At 47.7% G+C, this 25057-nt stretch overlaps 2 protein-coding genes across 4 annotated transcripts; one reads left to right on the top strand and one right to left on the bottom strand.

Annotated features, from left to right (window-relative positions):
• Nucleotides 1-18: 18 nt before the first annotated feature.
• ccng2 (cyclin G2) lies at nucleotides 19-7815 on the bottom strand. Of its 3 annotated transcripts, none has more exons than XM_080017284.1 (8): nucleotides 7722-7815; nucleotides 5164-5307; nucleotides 4679-4816; nucleotides 3862-4112; nucleotides 2843-2924; nucleotides 2568-2666; nucleotides 1338-1540; nucleotides 19-407 (listed from the first exon to the last, which is right to left on the bottom strand). In XM_080017284.1, the coding sequence occupies exons 2-8, from the start codon at nucleotides 5278-5280 to the stop codon at nucleotides 290-292; spliced, it is 1008 nt and encodes a 335-aa protein (XP_079873410.1). In that variant the 5' UTR covers nucleotides 5281-5307; nucleotides 7722-7815; the 3' UTR covers nucleotides 19-289. The 3 variants fall into 3 exon arrangements, with proteins under 3 accessions (XP_079873410.1, XP_079873411.1, XP_079873412.1); XM_080017285.1 differs by lacking the exon at nucleotides 7722-7815 and adding an exon at nucleotides 6758-6822; XM_080017286.1 differs by lacking the exon at nucleotides 4679-4816.
• Nucleotides 7816-8814: 999 nt separating this feature from the next.
• On the top strand, nucleotides 8815-23895 carry ccni (cyclin I). Its single transcript, XM_080017283.1, has 10 exons — nucleotides 8815-9009; nucleotides 10011-10167; nucleotides 15922-16056; nucleotides 18370-18444; nucleotides 19227-19367; nucleotides 20877-20996; nucleotides 21140-21241; nucleotides 21445-21574; nucleotides 21739-21959; nucleotides 22742-23895. The coding sequence occupies exons 2-10, from the start codon at nucleotides 10057-10059 to the stop codon at nucleotides 22979-22981; spliced, it is 1275 nt and encodes a 424-aa protein (XP_079873409.1). The 5' UTR covers nucleotides 8815-9009; nucleotides 10011-10056; the 3' UTR covers nucleotides 22982-23895.
• Nucleotides 23896-25057: the final 1162 nt, after the last annotated feature.

Here is a 25057-nt window from a genome sequence, read left to right as displayed (position 1 = left end):
CTTTTTAATTTTGTGAAGTTTCCTCCCTGTGCTTTTGTTTTGGGCGGAGCCGGAGCGCGACGTGACGTAGCAGTCGTCCAGGGCCGCACCGTAGTTAATAAGTTATTATCTAAATAGTTCAACTTGTACCAACAGACCAAAAATAAAATAGAGGCACGTGGAGGAGCCGAGGGGCGGAGGTGTTTCTGACGGAGGTTCCGAAGTTTCTAGGGACGGAGGGTGGAGCGGGAGGGGCTTCACACGGCATAAATAAAACAACAGAATGAAAGCATCGCGGGGGCGGAGGTCTCTACGGGCGGAGGTGCTTCTGACGGAGGTGCAGGGGGAAGTAGGGCCCCTCGGCGTCGCTGCCCAGGGAGCTGCTCAGACTCTCCTCCCCGGAGCTCAGGTCCTCGCTGGAGTCCTCGCTGCCAGGGGGAAAGGCAGGGTTAGAGGGGGCTCAACGGGCGGCCCGGGGGCCCAGGCGGGAGTCAAATGATCAAACCGGTTGTTCTTAAGTATTGTAGTTGAAGTACAATAAAGCAATGTTATTGTTAGTAAAATATAAAAAGTACTATTTTAAAGTCAAACAAAGTATAGTTGTAAAGTGTGTTGTCATTGTGATCTGGTTGAATCAGCTGATGTGGCGTCATGGAAACCAGCTTTGCGGATGTGCCGTGACGTGCCGTGACGCGCGGCGCCCGTGTTTTAGCGTGTTTTGAAGCCGGGAAGGGGCACGGCCGCCGTGGTAAATGAAAGGTGTTGAGTCACCGAGGCTCTGAATGAGGAAGTGAAGTGGGCGGTTCAGGGTGCGTCTTTTAAAGGGAACGTTGCGTCACACCAGGGATTCTGGGTAATTTCCATTTCAGTTCCCAGCTCCAAGCTCGGGCAGGAAGTAACTGGGTTTGTTTATCAAATTGTATTAATCACAAGCTCAGCTTAGGGTGGTCATGTTATACATTTTAATATTTATATATATTTTAATATAAAAGACATTCAAAAATAAAAAAATACTTTTTAATAAATAGTTAAATTATTAAAGAAATTATTGTTAATACTATTTTATTTCCTTTTTTAATTAATGTAAAGCACTTTGAGTTGCATGTCGAGTATAACAGGCGCCATACACTTATTATTATTATTATTATTATTATTGACACCCACTGAGCTACACGGGGAATAGAACCCCTAACCCTTCAGTGGCAGTGCCTTGCTCTAACCCAGAGTAAAACCTAAAAACCAAACCATTTATGGGAAAAGAACCCCCAACTACTGCAAACAACCCTTAAAACATCCCATTGTAAACGACTGATGGTGGCGGTTGTCAGTGTTGGTGCCCTGCTCATGGGCCCACCTACCTCTCGCAGGCGTCCCAGCAGCCCTCTGGGATGGTGGGCAGGTGGGGCACGCTGCAGTAGCTGCTCTGCAGGTTCTGGGCGGTGCGGCGCGACACCACCCACACCAGCCGCCGGTGGTCCGGCTTGCTGCAGGCCGGGGAGGCGTAGTCCGCCAGGCACTGGGCCACCAGGACGCTCCAGTGCTGCAGCTCCGCCTCCGAGATCTGGGGACAGGGGGGCGCGGTTAGGGAGGTTTGACACGGGGGGGTCCGCGGACCCTCCTGGAGGTCACAGGGGGTCCAACGAGCAAGATAAAAACCATATCAAATGTGGCCGAATGAGGGTCAAACTGAGGCCCCTGCATGTGGAAGGGGTATCTGGCAAAAACAGGAGACAATATAGGAACTAGGAAGCAAACTAGTTGCTAGGAGACAGTCTAGGAGAGAGGAGACTGTCTGGGCTAGGGGGCAAGTTAGGAGACGGCCTAGGTGCTTCTGGACAACATATGATAAAGTATAGAGGCTAGGAAGCAAGCTAGGCTCTAGCCGATAGGAGGCACAAAGGAGACAGTCTAGGTGCTAGGAGACATTCTAGGAGAAAGGAGACATTCGAGGACGGGGGTTCTCAACATGGGGTCCCCAGCAAAATGACCAAAAGATGGCTCCTTCCGTGTCAATACTGACAGCCGTACACAAACACCCAAAGTGTGTGTGTGTGTGCGTGCGTGCGAGATAACTCCTGTTGGTTATTTATTTCGGGAGCAGACACCCGTTGACCTGCAGCCCTACTGCTCTGGAGTCGCACCACCAGACACCACCTTACATAACATGTTTTACATAACGTGGTCCAGATGGACGTAACCCGTGTTTGGGTCCAAGCCGCCGCCCTGGAAGACACGTCTCCACAAGTTGTAGAGTGGGAAGAGTAACACCACCACACTGCACTCCCTCAGGATCTGCCTTTGTTCCTGACATTTCGGTTGGGGGCTATTAGTTGGCGTACCACCTTGAAGTCGAGGCTTTTGTTTTATTACCTATGCTGAGTAAAGGCTTTTATTCTGAAGTTAAAGCTTTTATTTTGCAATCAGGACCTGGACATTTATTTAGCATAAATATCCAGGTCTTATTAATAATTCTTATATTTACTATATTTATTTTTATTTTGTGTGTATTTGTCTTACGGAGTTGCCGTCTCCGGTGCAGCGTGCACATCTTGCACCATGTATTTTCGCCAGATGGGTGGTGTCTGTACCTTGAGGTGTCTCTGGATGTGGCGAGCGATCTCCAACGTGTCCTGGGCCTGGACGGCCTGGATCTCCTGGATGAGGAGCGCCAGCGCCAGGACGGAGGGCTAGAGGGACGGGAGAGAGAGAGGCGGAGGTGAAGAAGGGCGAGAGCTTCACCCGAGTGCCTTGGCCCCGCCCCGCCCGTCTGGCTTTGCGAGAGGAGGGAGCCAAGGTGGCCCCAGACGGCTGGTTAAAGCCTCTTAAACTGGGTTGAATGGTGCCCCCTGGTGCCCCCTCCTACCTTGGCTCTGGAGAAGCAGATCCGACACAGACAGGCCTTGAGCTGAGCCTCCAGCTTGTCCAGGCTCAGGGTCGTCTCCTTCCTGCCACCGAAAAACAACAATAAAGACAATAAAGACACTGGGACAACGTCGCCTGCCACACAGGACACGTCAGCAGGGAAGACGACAAGTGCCCGGGGAATTCAGGTTCCACACAGTTTAATGACTTTGGAGGCCTCCTGAGTGCTGACTCAAGACGTTTCAACGCGACGCCAGCAGCTTCAAAACAAGAACCTCCTTTTTATGTGGGAACCTTAAACCTTATCAGCTCATGCAACGTGGGACGCTCAACGTCGGAGGCGGCTGATCACACACACACACACACACACACACACACACACACACACACACACACACACACACACACACACACACACACACACACACACACACACACACACACACACACACACACACACACACACACACACACACAGCTTTATTATGGTTTTAAGATAAGGAGAAAAGGCATCTGAGGCCACTGGGTGCAACACACACACACGCACACGCACACACACAGTAATTGTGTTTCCAAATTTAAACCTCTTTAATTTTTAATTTGTTCAATAGTCTGTCATCTGAATTTGAGGTCTTTGAACGTATAGTCCTTGAGCGCATGCAGGGGGAGGAGGAGAAAAAAAAAAACCTCTTGAAATGTCTTCAATTCAGGATTCCAAATATTAGTAATTCATCTTAAATGTGTTGTTATTAATGATCCTAGGAACCGGACGACTGCTGGAGCTCACCAAGAAAAGACCAAATATAATTCCTCTTTGGTGTCTCCCTCCCGCAGGTCCTTAAAACCCTCGAAACGCCTTAAATCTGGGTGTACAAACATTCGTCATTATGCCGTCTTAAATCCCAATTTGCGACGTTGCTAAACGCTCCCGAATTGTAACGTGTAAATTTTAAGGTGGAAGCGAACAGATGCGGCGTGGTGCGGCCCTCCAGGGAAAAAAAAACAAAACGTCTTCCTGACCTGTCGGAGCCGTGCGACGCGGCGACCTGCAGGTAGAGCCGCAGGAAGGCCACGGCGGTGACGGCGCTGGGCGTGGGCTCCAGCTTCCGGGCCACGATCTGCTCCATGCGGCCCAGGTCAGAGGCGGTGAAGCGGCGCTGGCCGATGCGGATCAGCTCGTCGGCGGGCGCCACGTCGCACGCGGCCTCCGTCACCCTGGAGGCCAGGTGGAGGCAGCTGAGGCTGACGCAGGACAGGTGCTTGGGCTGGATCTGGGTGGAGGGGAGGGGAGGGGCGTGAAGCAGGATGTCACGTTTTGAAACCAGATATCACCTGGGAATCCCACTATTGTAATATTGCGATATAACAGCGACACATCGTGATATGAGACCATCATCTGGGATTCTTGTTATTGTAATATCGTGATATGTCGTGGTATGAGCCCGTATTGTGTGGTATTTCGGTTATCGTAATATTGCGACTTGACATCGTCTGTGATTGTTATAATATCGATATAGTGGGGGAAAAAACGCCAAAGAGGCTGAACTAGTCGTTCAGATATCCAGGTGTCCTGCTCGCCGGGCTGATCTGTGCACGAGGTCAGCGTGTTGTCAACCTAGAAGTAAAAATGGTAACGACCTCGACCACCCCGCCCCTTCGCCGCCCCGCTTGCCGCCCACCGCCCCACTTGCCCGCCCCGCTCACCGCCCACCGCCGCACTCACTGCCCCCTTCGCCACCCCGCTCACCGCCCCACCTGCCGCCCGTTCCGTTTGGAGTTTTCACTTTGGGCTGTTAGCGCCCCGCCCCTGAGCCGGAGCTGAAGCTGCCCGTCTCACCCGCATGGTGGCCAGGAAGCGGTCCAGGAGGCTGACGGCCCGGACGAAGGTCAGGGTGCTGTACCCGAAGAAGCTGCTGAGGCTCCACAGGTCCTCCACCTGGAGGTCCCTGCAGCGGGCGGACACACCCCGCTCCTTCTGCACACGGGGCCCCAGAAGGTGTTCAGCACAAAGCAACAATCAACATATTCTACCCAGTCAGAGACTTAAGAAATGACTTTTCACTGTCTTCCAAATGGGACGTAGTGGATACCCAAAATATATGGCGCCAAAATAAGATTGGGATGTTGTTAAATTATTATTAGTTTCTTGTGTTGATCGCCATTTTCCCTTGTTTATTTTGAGGATTATTCTCGTTCGTTTGTATGTTTTGGATAGCTGTGTAATGTCATTTTCTATTCTCAAGTGGGAACGAAATACACGTACGCAGTGATTCTGAGACGGTGCATGGTTTCATGGTTTGGGGCTCTCCCACCGGGTCTCACCTTGGTGGTGGATTCGATGAGGCTCAGTCCCGCCTCCTTGGGCAGGAAGTTGATCTCCTGCTCGTAATTCGTCCTGAGCTCCTTCATCAGCTTGAAGGCGTCCATGGCCGCGCCCATGTCTCCTGTTGCGGAACGCTTCAGTTACTGCAAAGGAACGAAGGGGGGGATGTTATGTTATTTTTCGGAGAGCATTAAGTGGGTCAATATTCAGTTATCGGTGTCATCATTCAATCAGTGATGATGTGATGTATTATTTGCCAACATGGAGGGTCTGACGTAGATGGAAATCTGACGTTGTTCATCTATTTGTTGCACACTTCAGATGTACAGTACACAGTGGTACCTCGACTTAGGACTGTAATTACATTTACATTACATTTAGTCATTGATCAGACGCTTTTATCCAAAGCGACTTACAATTATTCAAACACCGACGGACGCAGCCATCAGGAGCAATGAGGGGTTAAGTGTCTTGCTCAAGGACACTACAGCATGCTAGCAGGAGGAGCCTGGGATCCAACCAGCAACCTTTAGATCACTAGACCACCAGCTCTACCTCCTGAGATACCATCCCAGTATGTAATTGGTTCTATAAGAACGGTCGTATGTTAAAACAGTCGTGTGTCTAAGCAATTTTTCCATATAAATGATGAAATCATGAAGGGTGAAAATAAACAAAACACACAAACACAGTAAATATGGATAAGCCACCAACTACGTGCACACACCATGTAGGTCGCCTGCTGACTGGCTGATGACTGGCTACTGACTGGCTGATGACTGACTGGCAGCCAACACACCAACTGCAAATTTCCACAGTCGTACCTTGGAGCAGTCGGTTGCAAGTCGGTACAAATGTTGGCGACTATCGCTGCTGGTATCTTGAATTAGTCCTAAGTAGATGCAGTAAGTCGACACAGTTTTTGGGATATAGAATATGTATGTTTTCTTGGATGCACAGACTAGATTTTACCTATTTTGCACGGAATCTTTATTTTCCTCGTGGTACAACCCACATTTATATTCTGTTTTACACATTGTTATATTATACAGTTCCCCAGGCAGCTTTTATTTTGAAATCCGGGCTGGGCGTCACATGACCTCGGCGTTAAATCTGATGGAAAATAGTAAAAATCATTATAATAAAAAGTACTAATAAGAGTAATATTAATAAATCAATAAAGTTTGGGGGGGTTTTTTCCCGTATATTTGGGGAAACGCGATAAGTTATCGCGGTAGTATGTATTTTACTGTGCGGTGGAGGCTGCGCCACTCGACGGGTCCAGGCCGTCGCGCTGTTCGTCAAGTGGCTGCAAAGGCTTGTGAACGTGATCAATGAAGGAAACAAAAACAACCTTCCTGCCCGTTCCTACGGTTATTTAACGGCCCGCCAGGCCGACCCCATGATAACCCGCGGTTCCTGTGGAACGACGACAGGTGCGGATCGGAACGGGTTTCGAACGACGACTCGAGCGACGACCCTCGGCTCGTTAATACGCATTTACTTGGAGAATATTTAAAAGTTTCACAACTTAAAAGAAAAATAATTAAAAAACAACAAAACCGAACTAATACTGAGCCCACGGTGAGTTACCTTCGCCCAGAACAGCGTCAGGGGACGAGCAACAAACAGCACCGAGCGGATCTGCCCGTCGAACGCCAAACACCGGCTCGTGACCCCGTTTTCCTACGGAGGAACCGTTCGAAACGAGCGGATCGTGCGTGACCGCCCCGGCAGCTGTGTGTGTGTGTGTGTGTGTGTGTGTGTGTGTGTGTGTGTGTGTGTGGGGGGGGGGGCTCAGCTGATCCAAACGCACAAGAACATTCAACCCTAATTATTACAGCCCCCCCCCCCCCAAAAAAAACCCACCACTTCTCAGTGTGTCCGGCGTGAAAAGCTGATTTTTAATATTAATAAATATGTTGAAATGTATTTTTAATCACACGGAGGATCTGGGAGGAGGGGGTTACCAGCGACACAAAAGCAGGACGATTGTTGTTGTTTTTTGACAAAATCCCAATAATAATAATAGTAATATAAAAATAACTAGTTGGGGGAAATATTGATCAACATTTACTACATTTATTTACATGTTTCTCACTTCTCCGTGTTCTCAGCGACCGAATCCACAGCGAGTGAAACTAAAACGACGACGCGAGCCGTCGTCCGAGGCTCTGAGGGCGAAGCAGCTGCACCGGAAAAAAAGCAACGATTAAAAAGCCTGGACGGTGAGGGGGTGAGGGTGAGGGTGTGAGGGGGTGAGGGTTAGGGAGTGAGGGGGTGAGGGTGTGAGGGTTAGGGAGTGAGGGTGAGGGTGTGAGGGTTAGGGGGTGAGGGTGTGAGGGTGAGGGGGTGAGGGTGTCGTCTTGCTTCTGTCTCCATTCAATTGTTCCAAACGAGGGGGACGGAGCTGCGCGTTGTCAGCGGCACGGGAGGTAAACAGAGCGGGCGTTCGGGAGCCGACTCGTCCCGCCCGAGGGGCCGGAGGATTCGCTTTCCCCCTCCGGTTCTCACGCGTTTCGGCCCGAGCGAGCGAAGGCGAAGGCGCGTCCGTTACCTGCGGCGTGAAAGCTGCCTCCGCACGGCGCTCCGTCCGCTCATCGTCCTCCTCTTCTTCTTCTCCTCCTCCTCTTCCTCCCTCCTGTCTTTTGTTGACGTTCGCAGGGGCTCCACGCCCACGTCGTGACGTCGCGCACCGAACGGACCAATCGGCGGGCGGGACGCGTTCGACGACGACGAGCGGAGAAGTACGTCATTTTACTGTTTATCTTCCGCCGTTCGGACTCGAACCCGGGAACGAACACTCGGTTGAATCGCGTGTTTTTTCGTTTTTTTTAAACCTTCGTTTTTGTATTTGTTTTTGAGGTGAGACCGTTTTTGCGTCTGCGTGTCGGTGGACGTTGCGCCGGGTGGCCCGCCCCCCGCTGGCTTCTCGAGCGACGTTTCCGTCGGCCAATCGGAGAGCTCCGTGGTGCTGCGTTTAAAAAGTCCGCCCAAATTGGCAGCTTCTGATTGGCCGTTGGACATGGGGAGAATTAAAGGTCCTGGAATGACGTCATGGCTGTGTTTTTGTTTTCTTCCACTTGGATGAAATAGTTCTTCACAGTTTGTTATGGTTTATTATAACAACAGCAATAACAATCGATTAACGACCATCTGTAGTGATTATTGGTACCAAAACATAAAGGTATTATTATTTTAATACATTATACATTATTATTATTATCCTTAATAAAAATAATAATATATTTGCGACCATTGATAGTGGCTATTGATAAACAAAATAAATATATTTTACTGTTGTTTCTATTATTATTATTATTATTAGTAGTAGTAGTAGTAGTAGTATTATTATTAGTAGCAGTATTATTATTGTTATTATTAATAAGAATAATGTGTTTTTAATAATTATGTCGTCACCTTCCCAAAATAATGGCATAAGCCAATAATTTTTATTGTCTATTTACGATTAGCCATAGTGGTGTTTAACAACCAAAAAGCAAAAAATACAAATAAAGGTTGTCTATTAATATTATTAATATTATTATTATTATTAGTAGTAGTAGTAGTAGTAGTATTATTATCCTGGGAGGGGGCGGAGCCTAGGTCCCCTCCTTCCCGGAAGTAGACGCGTCCATATTCCCTTCTTTTATTTTTATCCAGCTCCAGAAGGACCCCCCTCCGTCTCTCTTTCCCCCACCCCTCCATCATAAAAACAGCAACATGGACGCCGAGATGGACGACTAAGAAGCCCCAGGACGGACCCCGACCCCCCGCCCCTGTTCTCCTGAATGTCCGTGGAGCGGATGAGATCCAGCCGCGGGCTCCGCCGCTTCTCCGGGGAGGTAAGGGCCGGCTGCGGCTACTTGCTGGAGCGAAAGGACGCTTCCATTTAAATGACCCCGGAGGAGGAGCCCGCATCACGCACACACACACACACACACACACACACACACAGCCCGAGAAGCCGTTTCGAAAGACCTTTCATTTCCACGGTGTTACCGCGTCCTTCGTCCTTCCGGTTGGTTTGAACAACCGTCGCGGCTAACGATTATGTAACCGGTAACCACCCCCGCGGCGTAGTCGCTTAGCTCCGTTCCACCGGGTGGTCTGACCCAGAGATTAGACGCAGCCCGGGGCGGAAGGTGAACCTGCTCCGTCTGCACGTACACGAATGACAAGAGTAAAAGTACCGCATTGACATTTCTACTTCATTTAAAGTACGTGAATAAATACTTTCTGTTGTGCACTCAAACTATTACAAGTAGTACATTCATAAAGTACCTGTACTCTACCTTTAAGTACACAAACCCTGTTTAAAGTTTAAGTAAGTCACTGGTTTTGGAAAAAGTCTCATCTCGAACTATTTCACTTGGGAATAAGAGTATTAAAGTGTGTGTGTGTGTGTGTGTGTATTAGAGCTGCAACTAAGGATTGTTTTAGTTATTGCTTAATCCGTTGATTATTTTCTCGATTCATTGATTAATTGTTTTGTCCATAAAATGTCAGAAAATTCTGAAAATTTGGATCAATGTTTCCCCAAAAGCCCTCAAACGCCGTGTTTCGTCCACATCTCAAAGATATAGATTTTACTGTCGCACAGGGTCAAAGAAACCAGAACATATTCACATCCAAGAAGCTGGGATCAGAGAATTAGGGAATCTTATTCTTAAAAAATGACCCCAAACGATTAATCGATGATCAAAAAAGTTGGCGATTAATTGAGTAGTTGGCAACTAATGGATCAGTCGACTAATCGTTGAGCCCTGGCTTCCCGTCCAGTTATTCTCCGGGACCGATGCGTCCATCCAAAGTAAGCTCTGGGTGTTCCCCGCTCCCCGTGCAGGTCGCTGTATCCAGTGGGGAAGTGGGCTCCACCAGGGCAGGCGGAGATGAAGTTTGCCGAACCCTGGGAACGCCAGAGGCTGTCGTTCCTCCTGGAGGAGGCGGTCTCTAGGGAAGCCATGATGTGGAAGGTCTACGTGCCAAAGAAGCCCCCACAGGTCGGTATCCCCCTCCCTAGACCGGTTGCTTTGTTGGTTTTTTGATCGGTAGCTTGGCCGGTTGCTTGTTCGGTCGGTTGCTTGTTCGGTCGGTTGCTTGGTCAATTGGTTGCTTGGTCAGTTGCTTGGTTGGTCGGTTGCTTGGTCGTTGCTTGCTTGTTCGGTTGCTCGGTCGTTCGGTTGCTTGGTCAATCTGTTGCTTGGTCGGTTGCTTGCTTGGTCGGTTGCTTGGTGATGTGACGGGGCAGTATCTCTCTCCCACTAAATACACCAGTTGTCTGATTGGTCGGTTGATTGCTGGGTCGTTGGGCGTTTTGGCACTGAACAGTTGTGGGGACCCCCTGAGGGGCACTGGAACTCTGACGTGACGTCACCCAACGGGGTTTCAGCACGACCTCCGTGTTGTATTTCCTCCGTAACTTTCGCCGATTTCACCTCGTCGTTCCACCAAAATCTGTTTCCGAACATATTTGAGGCGAGAAATATGCAATCAATGAAATCAATGCAATCAAGGAAATCAATGCAATCAATGAGCGCTCTGTGCATTGGTTGATAATGTGACAGTTTATCACAACAGCTGACTTAGCTGTTCCCGTTCACCTTCTCAGCAGCTGTAATCACGTGTGACTCAGCTAGCCTTCATTAAGTATGCAAGTATTGACCAGGTGTAAATATAAAGCAGCATAGTTGGATATTACTGTGCACGGTGAATGATAAAGTATACAACAGTAAGTAACTACGAAGGAGCTGCTGATGTGATGTGTTTGATATGGACATTTTGTTGTTGTTTTTGTTGCCGTTATGCTGTTAATACCATTACGCTTCGTTCAGCCCCGTTGCTTCGCCCAACCCAATTTCCATGACGCTAATGACGATGACGTGTTATTATGGTATGTCAAGCGATGTCACCGAAACCACCACGTCTATGACGGAGCAGAACGAGCGCCGACGCTTGGGTTTGTCAAATTATCGCAGAGTCACCGTTCCTCCATTTCACGTCTTGACACACGTCCACCGATGATGTAATACGGTGGTGAAATTATGGGTTGTTTGTTTTTAAGCCTTTGTTCGGCACATTTCAGCTCAGGATCCATCAACGTTCATTGACCTTTCTTCCAAGTAGATTCCGCCCCGGGGCTCATTTAATTTGTTTCCTATTCATTTTTACCGAGCAGCTGGTGTTCGGTTTCAGTTCGGCCTCAGTTTGTTTCGTCTTTTTGCACTGGACTGAAGGGAACTTCCCAGAGCTGGGTCAAGGTTACTGGGCTGTGAGATAAGAAGCAGGCCATGACCCACCGCGCCAGTGGAAGTAGGCAGGCTTCACGTCCGTGGTGGTAAACATTAGCCTCGTGTTTATGGAGCATAACCTGGAAACTGAGTCGTCCGGGAGGGTTTTGGAGTCGCGCCCTTACGACTGGAATGTCGCCAGTTCGAATCCTTAAAAACCGGCTCTTGGCACGTCTTGCAGTAGCCTCGCGGAGGCCGGACCTTAGCTTATACGTGGAGCGCGGCGCAGCGTCGCTTCAATGTCAAATGCAGACGAGCCTGTTTTTACAACAAAATGCATTTACTTACACGGGGGGCGATACAGCCCAGAAACACATTTTTGTCCTGGCCTTTCTAACCCCCAGTGGTGGTTAGACAGGCCTGTCTAACCACTGGGGGAATCTCATCCGACGTCGTGGTGTAGCTCTGGGGTTGGGGCAGATTTGGGGTTTTTCTCACGAAGGTGCTTGTTTGTGACTTTGCTCATTTGGTTCCCTGGGTTTGTGTTTCTTGCAAACTCTCCTGACATGGTGATACACAACTTTTAGGTTTGGTCGATTATGTGATGAGAAGAAATTACATGTTTTAGTGGCGTGACGGAACAGTTCTGAGGCTTATTATTGAGAAAGAGCCGCTATCGTCCAGAACCACTGCGTAAGGAACCGACCTGGAGGCTTTAGCGGCGGAAACGCCTGCTTGGCCAGGACGCCGTGTTCCCTGTTTGTTTGTTCCTCCGCGTTGCCGTGGCGTCGGCTGTGTGATCCTCCGCCCTCCTCCTCGTCATCTCTCCGTCTCATCCTGCGCCTCCCTGCATCGCCGCCTTCTTCTTCAGGCAAATCTTTACTTTCCAGATGTAATTTGCTGATATTGTAATATCACAACCATGTAAAATAATAATAATAATATATATATATATATACACACACACACTGTTTTAAAAGTAGTTTGACCAAGGATTCCATGGGCGTCGGCCGCCTGGTCATATCACTGGGAGCCACAGGTTCATCTCGTGGCACCGCATTCAAGAAAATCACAGAAGTGCAATAATTTTGAGGTCATCACCATCAAACTCCTCAAGGAAGGGTTTTTTTTTTTTTTTGTTTTTTTGTTTGTTTTTGTTTGTTTGTTTGCCTTAATTTTGTTTCTGTAATTGCGATAAAATGAACCATTTTCAGCTTTGCTGCCATGAATTGTACGTTCCTCTAAAGCGACAATAAATGTGTTCTGAGTTTTTCACGCCACAGAAAAATGGGTAACAAACCACCCAGCCAATCAATGATTTAAAAAAAATCGCCAAGTATATGAAATTAGGTTTCAAAATTGTGGAAGAGAAAGAGGGGGAGGGGGGAAAAGGCAGTTCCCTCTGTTCTGACACAGGGGGGCCGTGTCCCCTGAAGATGCTCAAACCAAGGCCAACCACATAGTAACTTTAAATGTCCTGCTGGCTCCTCCGCAGGCCAAGTCGGGGCTCCGCTGCCTGCTAGCATGCAGCTAATGCTAACGTAACCACACCCCGCGCAGTCAAAAACCAACGGGGGCGGTTCTTTTTTTGTTCTGGGCGTCCGTGGCATGAGGTCCCGGTGTCCCTGAAGACGCCTTCTACTCCAGGTGTTCATTTCCAAAACAGCCTTTTATCTCAAACTCCAGGCTGTTAGCTTAGCCTATTTCACCCTTGACGCTCCGTTTGCGACCTGGTGTCTATAAAGTGTAAAAAAAAATCGGAATCACAGAAATGGCGAGAAACAGTTTAACGTTCTAACTCCATTACTTCAGTACGCTGCTGTCTTTTCACGTGTTTTTAGCGATTACCTTCTAACATTAGAACGCGTTTAGAAACAAATCACTGAATTCACTTTACAGGGACTTTCAATTAGTGTTTTTGTCGAAGAGATTTAGTAAAATAAAATAGAAGCTGATGAGTGCTTTAGCATTTCCTCACTGGTAAAACAACCCCCCCAGCAAGAGGAGGAGGAGAAGAATCTCCATTTGTGTGAAGTTTAGGATAACGGGTCAATGTTCGTAGACCTTTTTTAGGAAGTCGGTCCTCCCCGTGGTTACAGTCTGTACAGCTCGATACCTTATTAATTTGACCACGGACTGTGAAGAGCAGCTGGTGCTATGTTTCAGTTCAACCCAATTGGAATGGGCCCGGTCAGAAGTCCTCAAATGGAGAAGAAGTCGTCTTAAGTTTCTTTCCCACTGTTTCCACTCCACCGCTTCATCCAGGGCCGCTTGTACTTTTGCAGCTCATCAAGCTAACGGGATTAGCGTCAGGGATTCACACTGTTTGCTAATCTCTGTTTAGGAACAAAGCGTCCTACGAACTAGAGATCGAAACACGTGCACTTCAGCCCTGCTGTTGTTCTATCCGAGGCCTTGCCGCCATCTTGTTTCCCCGCATCTCTTTTTTTTTTTTTTTTTATCTCCCTTTCTGCCTCCTAGTCTCTTCTCTCCTTATCTCACGTCCCTATCTTATCCCTCATCTTCTGTCTCCTCGTCTCATCTCTGCCGATTTCTGTTGCCGCTCCACAATTCCCAGTCCAGTTCTCTCCTCCTCCTCCTGTCGTTCATCGCCATGTCAGACTATTTTTCCTCCATCGAGGCTCTGGCTCTGGCTACGGTCCAACTTCTCGCCGCGCTTCTTGGCTTGACTTGAGGTTTCGGCTAATCGAGGTGAAGGGACTTACGGAGGGCAAGTCCTTGACTGTTAATCTGTAAGAGTTGCTGAGTCACCCCTGCACGGTGCCTGCTCCGCCAAGTGCAGCTCCGCTAAGTGCAGCTCCGCTAGGTGCCTGCTCCGCTGGGTGCAGCTCTGCTAGGTGTGTGCTGGAATATCTCGTCAAGTGGTCGACTACATAGCTTATTTTTTTATTATAGGGATCCCCCATTAAGCTGGAGACTTCAGCTGCTTGGAAATCACGACGGCACATGGTTCTTAAAGGTGCCGTCTCACGAATGTCTTTGTATGGAGCTAAAATTATCCGGCAGCGGAATATCAAATCCTCTGGTCAAAATGTAGCACAAGCTTGTTTGGCGATAACTCAAAAGTTGAACCCGGGCAGAGTTCAACTTTCTGCAGGAGCAGGAGTATCTGGACATTTACCATTTTCCATGAATGAAAATTCAAAACTTTATTTTAATGTAGTGTTTGCAAAGTGCAACCCCCCCATGCCCCACAATTAATATGATATAAAAATTGATCTATTGATGGTGGGTATAGTAATGACCAGCTTTAACATCGATAGCATCATTATTTTGTATGCAATACTTATCTAACTAGTTTTAATCCAGTTCCCAAAAAACAGTGAATTCCCGTCGTAGCGTCGGATCCTAAATTTGAGTTGAAATATTTCAACCCATCTGGAATGTGTCGCTGTGTCCTGATCTGTGTTGCATTTCCTTTTGCAGAGCTTTTGGGAATTTGCCCCAAAATGCTGGAATCATTTGGACCGAAAGGTGAATTAAATTGGGATGAAGCCTGTCTGTTTGGAGCATTCCACACAGGTGCTAATGAACATTGTCTTGTTTATTCAAGACAAAGGAACGGCCTGGTCAGGTTTGCAGAGCGGATGTGCTTTGCAACCAACTGTTTGTTTTCGACTTGAGGGGAAAGACGGAAAGGACCAGAAGATCGTGCAGGTTGAGCTGTGTCACGTTACAGGTTCGTGAGCTGGACACAAGGTCAGCGGCTCCTGAACTTCAGCCCCGGCCACCGGTTCTGCTGTTTCACATTCCTGAACATCGGAGCCTCTTCACAACAACCAAACCAAGTTACCGAGGAGAAAACAGAAACCACGGTTGACATGGATACAATGGATAAAATGGTTAGCATGGATACAATGGTTGCCATGGGTAACCCGCTTGTCTTGGTTTTTTATTTTTCCCCCAATAGATGACTTTTACCGACGCCTCATGAACCTATTTGTGCGTTTTGCTGGGCGAACCACCATCGTCGTTTTGCTGCCGAAACGCATAGTTGTGCGGGCGCTAAAAGCGTGCGCGCCGCTCATGTTTGAAGGCCAAAATATTGGGTGTCAGCGCAGTGTGCTCCCGCCGGGTCGGCTGGAGGAATGTTGGCGACCTGGGCCCGGGGGCAAAGGGGTTCATCCTTAAAAACACACGCGGGGGGGAGTTTTGCCTGTTTCGCTGTCTGTACTGTTGGCCTTTTCATTTTCAGAAGTTGTTGGACATAGATATCTGGGCTTTGGTGACACTTTCCGCAGCGTTCGTTACGTTCTTTTAAAAGATCCAGCGGTATATATTAAATTTACGTACCTGTAGTCTCAAGTCTAAAGTTTTGACACTTTATGTTGGTTGATAACTACATGATGCCTTTAATTGTTACTTGCTATTATCATAAACAGTTTAAACCCCAGCAGAACCTAATAACTAATGAGGACATAAATACGATGCTACATGTTATTAAATGGTACACGTTACTGAAAGTTGGAAGGCATCTAATTGGTTGCCGCTGTTTGCCGTTGCTAGGATACAGACATCTCCCCGGCCCAACGGGATGAGGCGGTGCGCTGGCTGACGGAGCTGCACCGGAACCTCCAGCTGTACCCCGAGACGCTGGCGCTAGCCGTTAGCATCCTGGATCGCTTCCTTGCTCCCATCAAGGTAAATAACACGCTACAACCACTACTAGTACTAGTCCTACCAGTAGTACAACTACGACGACTAGCACTTCTAGTACAACTATGGCCGCTAGTACTACTGTACTAGACCTATTCATCACATATTTAGATTTATGTATCAAGATGAAGGCTAATTATCTTAACTGGAACCCAAACGGATCATGGGTTCTAGGGTGGTTTATAGATCCAGGTGGGACCAGGGGGGTTGTATTTCCAGGGGGGTGGCAAGGGGTTTGGAGATTCAGGGTGGACCAGGGGGTTTATAGATTCCGGAGAGATCAGGGCTTTTTAAGATCCAGGTGCAACCAATGGGTTTGTCCAGGGGGGTTTGACCAGGGGGTTCATAGTTCTAGGGGTAGACCAGGGGGGTTTGTAGATCCAGGGGGGACCCGGGGGTTTATAGATCCAGGAGGGGACCAGGGGCTTTATATATCTGAGGGGGACCAGGGGGTTTGTAGATCCAGGGAGGACCAGGAGGTTTATAGATCCAGGGAAGGGGGGATTTATGTGGCCCTGGGGTCTTTGTTCCAGGGACGGCAGGAGGTTCCTGCTGCTTTGGTCTCTGTGCATTAGATCCAGTACATCCCTGATCCCTCCATATTGTCCCTGTGATCACAAGGCTTTTGAAAGGATTGAGTTCACACAGAGCTGGGGGCATATAGGTTCCAGCCCCCTCCTGGCCAGAGGTTTCGTTGCGGACAGGAATGCCCTCAACGCTCTCACAACTTCACGGTAGGGCTGTGCGATCAGGGCAAAATACTCTACCCTGAAATAGGTCATTTCATTTCTCGATAAGGATATATATCGCGGTATAGCACGTTTTCTGTATATTCAATTAATAAATCATTTACATTAGAAAAGAAAACCACACGGTAGAGCCTCTCTGTGACATGGCGCAGTACAGGAAGACGCTTGTTGAGGCTCTCATATTCACAGGAGAGGCTAAATGAGCGACGAAATGAGACTAAAACGAGTTTCTATGCGGAGGATATTTTGTTGTATTTACGGAACCCAATACCATCCGTGCCGGAAGTGTTCAATCTTAGATCTAAATTCTCAGCCATCTCAGGCTATTCAACAAATTGGACTAAAACCACGGTCTTATCACTCAGTCGGGAGGACTGGAATATTGTAACCCAGAAACGTCCCTTAACCACCACAACCGGCTATATTAGATATCTTGGTATTGATATCGCTACCAAAAATAAACAATATATTTTCAATGACCCCAGTCCAACCAACAATACATTGGTTTTATTCTCTAGACTCGATACCAATCAATGTTTTGGAAATACAAGAAACCGAGAATTAAACTAGCAACACTACAGGAAAAAGGAAAACTGTGGAGGCCTACCAGCCCCAAACTTCAGATACTACTATCTAGCGAACCATCTTCAATTTATAATGAAATGGTTACAACCGGAGCAATTGGGCCCTGGATGGCAGGACATTGAACAAACAGAATGTCAGGAGTTATCAAGTTCAAGTTCAAGAGATTATTTGTCACAATGTGTGGTGTGTAGTTTAGTGAGTACCGACAGACTGCGGGAACGAGACTAAGAACGGTGATGAGATGAGATGTATACAGTGTATATAGTGTACATATAGTATCTTTAGTGCGTATATAGTGTATATAGTATACAAAGGGTGATGAGATGCTTGGTATTGTACACAGTCTATAATCCAGACTGGTCAGAGAGCTGGTCCTAAGTCTGAACGCTGGTTAAACAGGTCTGTGTGTGTGTGTGTGTGTGTGTGTGTGTGTGTGTGTGTGTGTGTGTGTGTGTGTGTGTGTGTGTGTGTGTGTGTGTGTGTGTGTGTGTGTGTGTGTGTGTGTGTGTCATACATCTACACACTACTATATACATTATATATACATCTGCTATGGCTGCCCTCTGAAAGTGGACGAGGCGAGTCATCAGTCAGAAACCCATCAGTCGACTGAGATTCTTCAAGTCGAGCCGTATTTATTTTTATTTTACTTTTTTTGTCGTTCAGTGTGGATAACAATTGGAGGATAAAACGGACAGAAGTTTACAAAATGCTCAAGGATAACATTTAAACGAGGAATCATCAATAAGGGGAATCATAAATATATTATTATGTGTGAATGGAGCACGGCTCTCTGTGCGCCCCCATCACCGTGCTCTGTAGGGCTGGTTACGGAGTCGGTCTATTCTGATAAGAGAGAAAATGCTCCTTCGGCAAATATCTTAATGTTATTGCAACTTTTAAACGTGTTATATTACCTAAATAAATAGAAAATCTATTTTCTGAATTCCTCCAATACCTTCAGGCCCGCCCAAAGTACCTGCGCTGCATCGCCATTGGCTGCTTCTTCCTCGCTGCCAAGACCTGTGAGGAGGATGAGGTGAGTGCATGTGCACGAAAACACTTACTTACATACACCAATGTTATTGTTATTTATGATGGAATTTATATAATCAAGACTATCAGGACCAGGACCGAGTGGATCAAGCCAAAATAAAACATAATAATGTATAAGTAAACAATATATTAATAATAATTTGTCGTATTACTAAAAGGAAAATGCGTTTTTCATTTTAAATTATTTAAATTTAAATGAATTTAACACTAAAATGAAAACACTATTCTTGAATTCCTGCACTTAAACTTTTATCTTATCTTTTTACCGCATGGTTACATATTATAAATAAAAAACAGCATGTCCCTCCAATGAGATAACGCTCTTTTAATCCAAAAAAATAATAATGGCATAACAGTAATGCTAATAGCAACGATAACAGTAGTAATAATAATGTTCATAGCTTTTTGAGGTCTATGAATTAAGCCTCAAACCTGCAGTTAAACACTGTTAATTCCAGTGCAAACATCTAGAAGTTTCTTTCCTCGAATCATCTTAATATCGTAATGTTCTTCTTCTTCGGTTTTGGGAATTCTATTGACAGGACGCCATCTTTTCCACAGGCAGCTTACACAGCCATTACACACAGAATTACACAAACACACAGAGGAAAACAAACACGCACGCTACAGTGTGTGTGTGTGTGTGTGTGTGTGTGTGTGTGTGTGTGTGTGTGTGTGTGTGTGTGTGTGTGTGTGTGTGTGTGTGTGTGTGTGTGTGTGTGTGTGTGTGTGTGTGTGTGTGTGTGTGTGTGTGTGTGCACGCAGTGTGTGCCCTCTCTGAAGGAGCTGGCCGGCTCCAGCGGCTGTAACTGTTCTCCGTCGGAGATCCGTCGCATGGAGAGAGTGATCCTGGACAAGCTGGACTGGAACCTGCACGCCGCCACGCCGCTCCACTTCCTGCACATCGTACGTCGCTGTAACCGTGACGACCTCATTCAACCGACACTGTTGTTGTCCAAAGCGACTTAGAATAAGTACATTTTGTTGGTGTATCAGTGCAGTTCTGAGCCTGGGAAATGAGAGGTTGAGTGTCAGATGGACAGACAGGCAGGTAGACAGACAGGTAGATGGAGGGCTGGATAGATAGATACTTTATTGATCACCAGAGGGATATTTCGGTGTCACAGGCTGTAACATGCATCAGAACAGGGCAATAACAATAATAAGACAATAAGACAAGGCAATAACACCATAATAAGAATACAAATGGAAAAAAGAAAATGGCACGATGCCATAAACCTGAGGATTACCTAAAACATTTGCAGTTAAAAGCTAAAGCTGGTAAAGCTCACAATTAACATTAAGATAGAAAACTAGGGAATCTACAATAAATGAAAATTCTATAAATACATAACATTGGCTTTTACAATAACCTACTGATAGACAAGTGTAAACCTTGAATTACCAAAAACAATGGAATAAGCCAGATCAACAATTAGTAATAAGAAATGGTAAAGTACAGTGACAGGTGCACAGCGGTGACAGGAGAGGAGATCACAGCACCAATGGATGCTGTGAGGGAGGGATGTCCACCACTTAGCTAGAGCCTGCACAATTACATAATTGCTCTAACCGCAATTATTTTTGATAGATACTTTTGTCAAATCGTTAAGATTCTTTAATGTTATGTTTCCAACAACAACATTTAAGGGGGATTGAAAGCAATGTTAGAAAGGTTGTGGTGAATATAATTAAAATTTGCTAATGCAAAATATTATTTGCTAATCCAATTCTTTTCTGATTCTTATGGTCCAACGTCAATAAATGGCTCTTCTTCATTGGGTGATGAAGAACGACAATGGCAATGGCAAAATGTGTCTAAATAAAATATCTATACCTTTTCTTCTACCACATTTCTACTCTACTTTTTTTGTTTTTAATCAGGATTTGTATTTATGTTTAAGAAGTATACCCTAAAGTCAGGCTGCAGGAACGAAATTCAAATGGAGTTCGAATATAAAAAAAAAAAATCTTTATTCACCGGTGGGCTGTGAAAAGACGGGCGGGATTTTTTTTATTTTAATTTTTTTCCAGGAGTGACCTGCGATGTGCTCTGCAGCGGAGAGGCAGCAGGAAACGGAGTAAATGAAACGCATCGAGTGATTTTATTTCCTTTGTTTGGAGAAAAGCTCACTCTGACCGGAGATGCGGCGCCGTGCCCCCCGTACTCAGTTTGAGCGTTAAAAATTTGAATACACTTGAATATTCAAAATAATAAAGCAAACAAACTCGAATGGGATTGTAGAGGAAGGTCTGCAGCTCTGCCCGGTAGTATTTTATTGTAAATTGCTACAAGGTTCAGTAGTATTTACAGCTTATACTTATGTCAGTGTATAGCTGTGTATACTGAAGTTGGAAATGTGCAAATGTCAATGTGGTACTTTGACTTTAACGGGAGTCTCCCTCCTCCCGCAGTTCCATGCCATGGTGTTGTCATGTCGACCGAGGTTCAGTTTGGGGTTGAATCGCTCTCAGCATCTGTCGCTGCTCACACACCGACTGTTCCACTGTCTGGCGGACCACGCCTTCACACAGGTATACACACACACACGCACACACACGGAGGGCGTGCGGTGTCAGACCCTCCGTGGAACCGGGGAGAACCTTCCCGTGAGCCGTCGGCCTCGTCCGGCTGGGGCGTGAAGCCGACAGGCTCTGACCCCCGTATGTTCCCGTAGGTGCGAGGATCCATGCTGGCCTTGGCCCTCATCACCCTGGAGCTGGAGGCCTGCTGCCCTGACTGGCTGCCCCTCACCATAGACCTGCTGAGGAAGGCACAGGTAGCCCACGAGCGGCGCGGGGGGCCGGGCGCCTCGGGTCGGAAAGCCTTGAGCGGGACGGAGAGATAAAGATCCGGAAATGGGAGCAAAAGAGATCACCGCTGACACGGGATCCCGGATGGGAATCCCAGCGGCGGCTTGCGGTCGCTGTGAGGTCTGTGCGTCCGTAACCGTCCGATGTGTTCCCCTGTCTGTGCGTCCAGATGGACAGCTCGGAGCTGATCAGGGTCAGGGAGGTGCTGGCTCGCGGTCTGTCCACTCAGAGACTTCCCCTACCTCACAACACCGTGTACATCTACCAGCCCCGCCCGGACCCGGAGCCACGCCTACAAGGTACCACCGGAAACCACAGGTTTTCACGACTGAGCTTTAGCGGTGTTTTGTTTGTTTAAAGGGCGGCAGCAGTGGGTGGAGCCGGCAGGTCGGTAGGAGTTGGTAGGTGCGTAGGTGTCTGTAGGTCCACCTGGTGTTGACACAGTTTTCCCGTAACCTTGCAGGGACCACGCCCTCCTTCGCCCAGCCCTCCAGGGAGCCGGCCCTCTGCGCCGCCACTCCTGCCCGGCTTCAGACGCTCGCCGGCGGGGAAGGGAGCCAGAGGCCCTGGCCCTCTCCGACCACCAGCCCCGCCCCTGTTCTGCTCTCTCCACCCAGACTGCACCCCGACCTCCACCGCCTGCGGAAGGTCACGCTGCGGTCCAAGGCCTCCGGCAAGCGCAAGGTAGCTAGCGGCTAAAAGGCGTGCGTTGTGTTTTTCCCTTGTTGTTTTGGTGTGAAAGGCCTCCATCACAGCGGCGGGTGGATGTGACGGTGTCGCTCGGACGGCAGGACTGTTTGTTTGAGGCTTCTGTGATATGTGAAGATTTTCCTACCGGCAACCGTCAGTCAGCGATTGCCGATATTTTCAACTCAGTTGTTAAAAAATAATAATTTAAATTAAAATAGTTTCAAACACGTAGTAAACAAATAAATAGATGTAAAATAAAAGGACAGAAAAACTGCCCCTTGATCTCTTTTTCTCAGAGTTGTTTTTGTTTATATTTTTCTGGGTGCTGGGGGTGGGATGGCAGGCCTGATGCGCCGCTCCGGCAGGGCCCGTGGACGTGAAGGGAGTCATTTGCCGGGCGGAGCACCGGGCCCCGCCGGCCGCAGGACGGACAACAATGGATTCATTTGGTGTTTTTAAAAGGACGGCAAACGGAATAAAAGGCTCAAATCGTGTGATTATCCTGGAGAAAGCCCTGTCTGGCTCCCCCGGTGACAGGCGTGTCTGAGCGCACTCTGCGCCGCCGCCGCCGCCTTCCTCCAACATCTCAACCGAACCAGAGGAAGTGGTTTCAGGACGACCTGGGAACCTTTTTGGGGATTTCTCCGGACGGGGAGGAAAGCACCGGGCGCGGGCGACGAGGAATTCCACTTCCTGTTCGTCACGCTTTGATTCGCGGGTCAATCAATGGGCAAAATAAAAGGATGTAGTCTGTAATACCTGTGTCCCTCCTGCAGGTGGAGCAGATGGAGGTGGACGACTTCTACGACGGGATCAAACGTCTGTACAACGAGGACGTCGGCGCCGCCGTCCAGGAGGTGGCGTCGCCGTCCGGAGCAGCAGCAGCACCGGGCGGAGGAGGAGGAGGTGGAGGAGGCGTAGAGGCTGCAGGAGGCCCGGGCTGCAGTGTCCTGTTGTCCAGACAGGAAGGCAGAACCTCCCCCTGCCCGCCTCTGCAGCCCATCGCCGCCCCCTAGAGCCACGCCCCTAAAAGCCACACCTTTAGAGCCCCGCCCCTAAAAGCCACGCCCAGGATCTGTTTCCCAAAACCCCACACCCTTTCGGTTCGAGGAAAAGTGTCGCGGTTTCCACCTCCGTCGTGACTTGAATCTACGTGACGTGGTTTAGTCTACGTGGAGAAGCCGTGTCTGAAGCTTTCATTTAATAACCTGTTGTTTCCTTCATCTCTCCTTCTTTCCTCTCCTTCTCTCCTCTCCTCTCCTTCTTTCCTCTCCTCCTCGTCTTCTTTCCTTCTCTCCTTCTTTCCTTCTCTCCTCTCCTTCCCTTCTATCCTTCCCTTCTCTCCTCTCCTTCCCTTCTCTCCTCGTCTCCTCTCCTTCTCGGCTTCTCTCCTTCCTCCCCTTCCCCCTCGTCATTCAGTCTCCTCCCAGCGCTCGTCTCCTAAGCGGCGGTGGCAGGATGTGTGCGTTGCTGGTCCCGCCCCCATCGCCGCCATCATAAAGAAGGATCCAAACAAGCAGAAGGAGTCACTGTGACGTGGTCCAGCGTTGGCTCCGCAGGAGGCCGAGCCCCCCCCGCCGTCACGCCTGTCGTGCGGGAGCCGCTCCACGTCTTCCTTCCATCCTTCCGGGGCTTTTCATTTATTTAATTTTTTTTTTGGTGAAAATGCCGCCGCCCCAGACGGGCGGAGTTCGGGGCGCGAGGGCGTCGGCGACGACTCAACCGGTTAAACGTGAAGCAGAGCTCCTCCTCCTTCCAGCTCCCTCCGCGCCTCCCTCCGCGTGGACCCTTTTCCAGTTTACGTTTCATATTTTTAATGCAAAACAAAAACAAAACAAGCTGTTGTTCCCGCTGCTGTGAGGTTGGAGACCGTCCTGGGCTGCTCCACGACTCTGGCACCAATAAAGCAAAAGTGTCCCAATAAACCGTTTCCGGTCGTTTCTGTCTCATTTTATTTTCTTTTTCTTTTTTTAAATCTAAATCTATAATAAAGATCTAATGACGTAGTGTGTCGACTTGGGATTCCAACTGGCAACCGTCCCAGCGCAGTAGTGGCCTGCAGTGCGGCCGGTGGCCACTCGGGGCTTGGGCAGCCAGGAAGCAGCGGTTTGAGCGGTGCGGTGGGGGCGCTTGGATCCAGCCCGGTCCTTTCACATTCTGTGTAATATTGTTAATTAAAGTAGGAATAATTGAAGATAATACTTTAACCCTTTATTACAATTGCACCTTTCATACACAATATGCAAGTCAAAGTGCTTTAGAAAGAAGTGCTTCAAATAATAATAATAGTAATGAAAACGCTAGTCATTAATAACAATATTAATCTTAACGGTAATAATGATAATTATACTATGTTTTATTAATAATGATATATTATGAATGACGACAATATTAATGTAATAATGATAATATTTCAGCTATTAATATTAATAAAACAGTGATATTAATGGTAAGAATAAAAACACTAAATCATATTACAGGTGCGGGCGGAAAGCTGAATACCTGCGGTGGGTGGAGTCTGACTTCCTGTGACGTAATGGGAGGTTCGACTCTTTTCCAGATTCGGTTCTTGACGAGTCACTCGGTCAAAAAAAAAAAAAGAGTCGTTGGATTTCTTAAAGTTCAATGTTGGGGTGTGCTTTGTGACTGCAGAAGTCGCTTCCTTCCGCCTGGTAACAGTGTAATTCTATTATGGGATGGTGGCTGTGGGTGGGTTTCCTACGCTGCAACTAACGGTGGTTATCATTCTGACGTAGGGCTGAATGATGATGATGATGTTGGCTGAAATGATTACCACCTTGATTCATCTCTTTTGGGGAACAGAATTATTTTATGGCACTTTGTAAATGAACATAAAACTGCCTTCACAATAATAATGTATTTAATTAAGTTATAAATAAATAAAGTGAGTGTTTAACTGACTTCATAATAATAATGTATCTAATAAAACTATAAATAAATAAAGTGCTGTGTGGTTGAGCTGACTTCAGTTGCTGGGTTGAATTGTGTGTCGTGGGCTGCACCAAAAACACAAAAAGGAGGAAACTATTTCAAAACACACACACAGGATAAATACATGTTGCTTGGATGAC

The sequence above is a fragment of the Zeus faber genome (assembly GCF_960531495.2).
Source record: "Zeus faber genome assembly, chromosome: 17".
Classification (NCBI taxonomy): Eukaryota; Metazoa; Chordata; class Actinopteri; order Zeiformes; family Zeidae; genus Zeus; species Zeus faber.
The sequence above is the reverse complement of the archived record's forward strand: the minus strand, read 5'-3'. Positions and strand labels throughout refer to the sequence as shown.